The 2,454-nt window shown below is 45.8% G+C and overlaps 1 protein-coding gene across 1 annotated transcript; it reads right to left on the bottom strand.

The window, feature by feature from the left end:
• Window positions 1-1,183: 1,183 nt before the first annotated feature.
• On the bottom strand, window positions 1,184-1,742 carry LOC135705024 (cuticle protein CP14.6-like). The gene is made up of 2 exons (XM_065226575.1): window positions 1,734-1,742; window positions 1,184-1,658 (listed from the first exon to the last, which is right to left on the bottom strand). Exons 1-2 carry the CDS (start codon window positions 1,740-1,742, stop codon window positions 1,233-1,235), a joined length of 435 nt encoding a protein of 144 aa, XP_065082647.1. The 3' UTR covers window positions 1,184-1,232.
• Window positions 1,743-2,454: the final 712 nt, after the last annotated feature.

The following is a 2,454-nucleotide window of genomic DNA, read 5'->3' on the forward strand; positions in this document are numbered from 1 at the left end:
CTAGATTTTACGAAACAAAAAAGATGTACGTACGGTAACCATAAAACCGTATTCTTTTCACAATGTCAGCTCAAGTTATCCAGTCCCGAATGGGCTTCAGTCACATCGTTTGACCACACTCATTTCATTCATAAACCAATACTGCCACTCCGTTCCTCATCCACTAGCACCACTAGCACTACCAAAAGCGGCATGTTCCCTAATGCACCCTGACATGACGCGACGGGCGGAGAACGAAGCACAACATGAAATGGCACAGATCATATCTTGTTTCCCCTCCCCTAGTGCATGCTGGCACCGTAGCGTTGAGTTGAAGAACAGTAAGAGTAAATTATTTTCAAGCAAGATCGGCTAGCCTGCACGATGGATAGATCAAACGCTCGCACACTTCGTAATTGTTTTGTTACGTATGGAAAATTAAATTGATGTATTGGCTTTATAATGGAAAGCGCAGCTTGGTTCAAGCGGAATATAGAAGGGGGAGGAGCGCGATCCCTGATGTGTGTTTGACGATTATTAACTTCGCTAAACGCTTTGTGCTCCTGATGCAAGGGACGACGGTAAATTTGAGGGGTGGAACGCGTGCGCTCTCTTCGGGACTGAGAGTTTCTGCACTTGTTGGTGTCCCTTGATGGATGATGGGGGAAGTATCTATTGTGTGACGATTAGATTTAGATTAGGCCTGCTCGGAAGAACATGCCGCCTTGGTATAAGTATATAGAGACAATTTGTCACGTAGGTTGCGTTGGGTTATTATTGAGGGCTAGACGACTAGCCGCTAGTCGGTGTCATCAGGTTGCGCGTGTCACAGTGAATGGTTTACGGTTGTCCATCCATATCTACTTGAAGGATTACGACGGTATGGATTATGATGTATAAGGGGGTGCTGAACCTGTTGAAAGTGTGAACACGTGCCACAGTCAAAGACCGCAAGGTTTTGGTTTTAATTGTTACTAATGGTGATTTATTGAATATATATACTGAAATTTTCTACAAAAATAAAACAAAACAAATCTTCCGGGATGGTCCAATGGACCATCCAGGAAGATATCACTTTGGAAACTGTCGGAACAAGAGGCAGTATTTTTCTTTGGAAATTCGAAGCCTTCTTCCCCGTTCTGGTAGGGATGATACCAGTTCTTAGCTAAGAACAAATTTCTTGGGAGGTTTTGCGTTCTGAGCTATGAATCGGAATCTTCATTGGGGATGGCAGTTGTTTTAGCTACACGTGCTTAGTAGTGCTTGTAGGAGGCTGGTTCCGGCTGGCTGTAGTGCACATCACTGTGGCTTTCCGGATGGCTTCCGGCTTTAGCGTAGGCTTCAACCAGGGCCTTTGGTAGTGGTGGTGCAGTTGGGATGTGCGATCCCTTGGCCTGGAAACCGTTCTCGTCAGCAGTGTAGCTCACGGAAACTGGGACACCATGGGGGTCGACGTACGAGTACGATCCGTGGACAACGTTGGCATTTTCCTTGCCTCCATTGTTCTTGACGTAGCCCTGTTCCTGAACCGAGATTCCGTTGGCCGATTCGTAGCCGTGCTTGAAGCTTCCATCATGTCCATGGTATGATTCACTGTGGACAATTGGGATGTGCTTGTGTTCCACGTGGTGGTATTCGACGGCTATGGCAACGGCCAGCAGGGCGGACAATGTGATGAACTGTAATCACCAAGAAAAGAAGGAAAATCACTTTAGAACTCACACACTGAAAAACACTCGCAATGTTTCACTCACAAGTTTCATTTTTGCAGTCAAGCTTAGGAGATCAGATGAAATGATACAAATTGGTTTGTTGAAAGTGGACTGATACTTTTTCAATTCGATGCATTACTATTTATACGGACTAAGAAGACATCCACCCGAAATCCAAATGTGCTTCTTGCCAACACCAAACGAGAAAAACCTTCCTCCACCCCACAAGTAGGCACATACGAACACCCCCTTTTCCCTGCCGCCGCCAAGTATGTATGTTTTTCTTACTTTTTGCCACAAGAGCTCACATAATGCTCTTTTGCCATCGATCGATCGTCGTCCTCCCAACCAAAGAGAGCGCATAAAAAAAAATCAATCACACACAAATCGCGAGCATCTTGCTGCCACTTTTTGAATTATTATTACAGATTTTGTTGTTCTCCACCGTTGCCGATGCCGTCGTCACCGTTGTCGTCGATGGTGATTCCAAAATTCACCATACGGGTTTGGCTCTCTTTCTTTTATTCAACGGCAACGGTCGGTCAATTTGGGGCCAGACTGGGGCAAGAAATCAATACCCTCTAATAAGGCATCGATGACCAGCCAGGTAGGTGCCTAATAGCGTAACCAAGCCGGCATATTCACCACGATCGATCGAGATTCAAACAGTTGCATTTGCGTGGATTGGATCACACACGTGCCATATCGAAGCACCCGAAAACGTGCGACAGAACGTCACATGTGAGGAAAAAGTGGCAAGGCT

This window comes from Ochlerotatus camptorhynchus, unplaced genomic scaffold, assembly GCF_037179485.1.
Source record: "Ochlerotatus camptorhynchus isolate MF236.1 unplaced genomic scaffold, CSIRO-AGI_Acam_v1.1 ptg000257l, whole genome shotgun sequence".
NCBI classification, from domain to species: Eukaryota; Metazoa; Arthropoda; class Insecta; order Diptera; family Culicidae; genus Ochlerotatus; species Ochlerotatus camptorhynchus.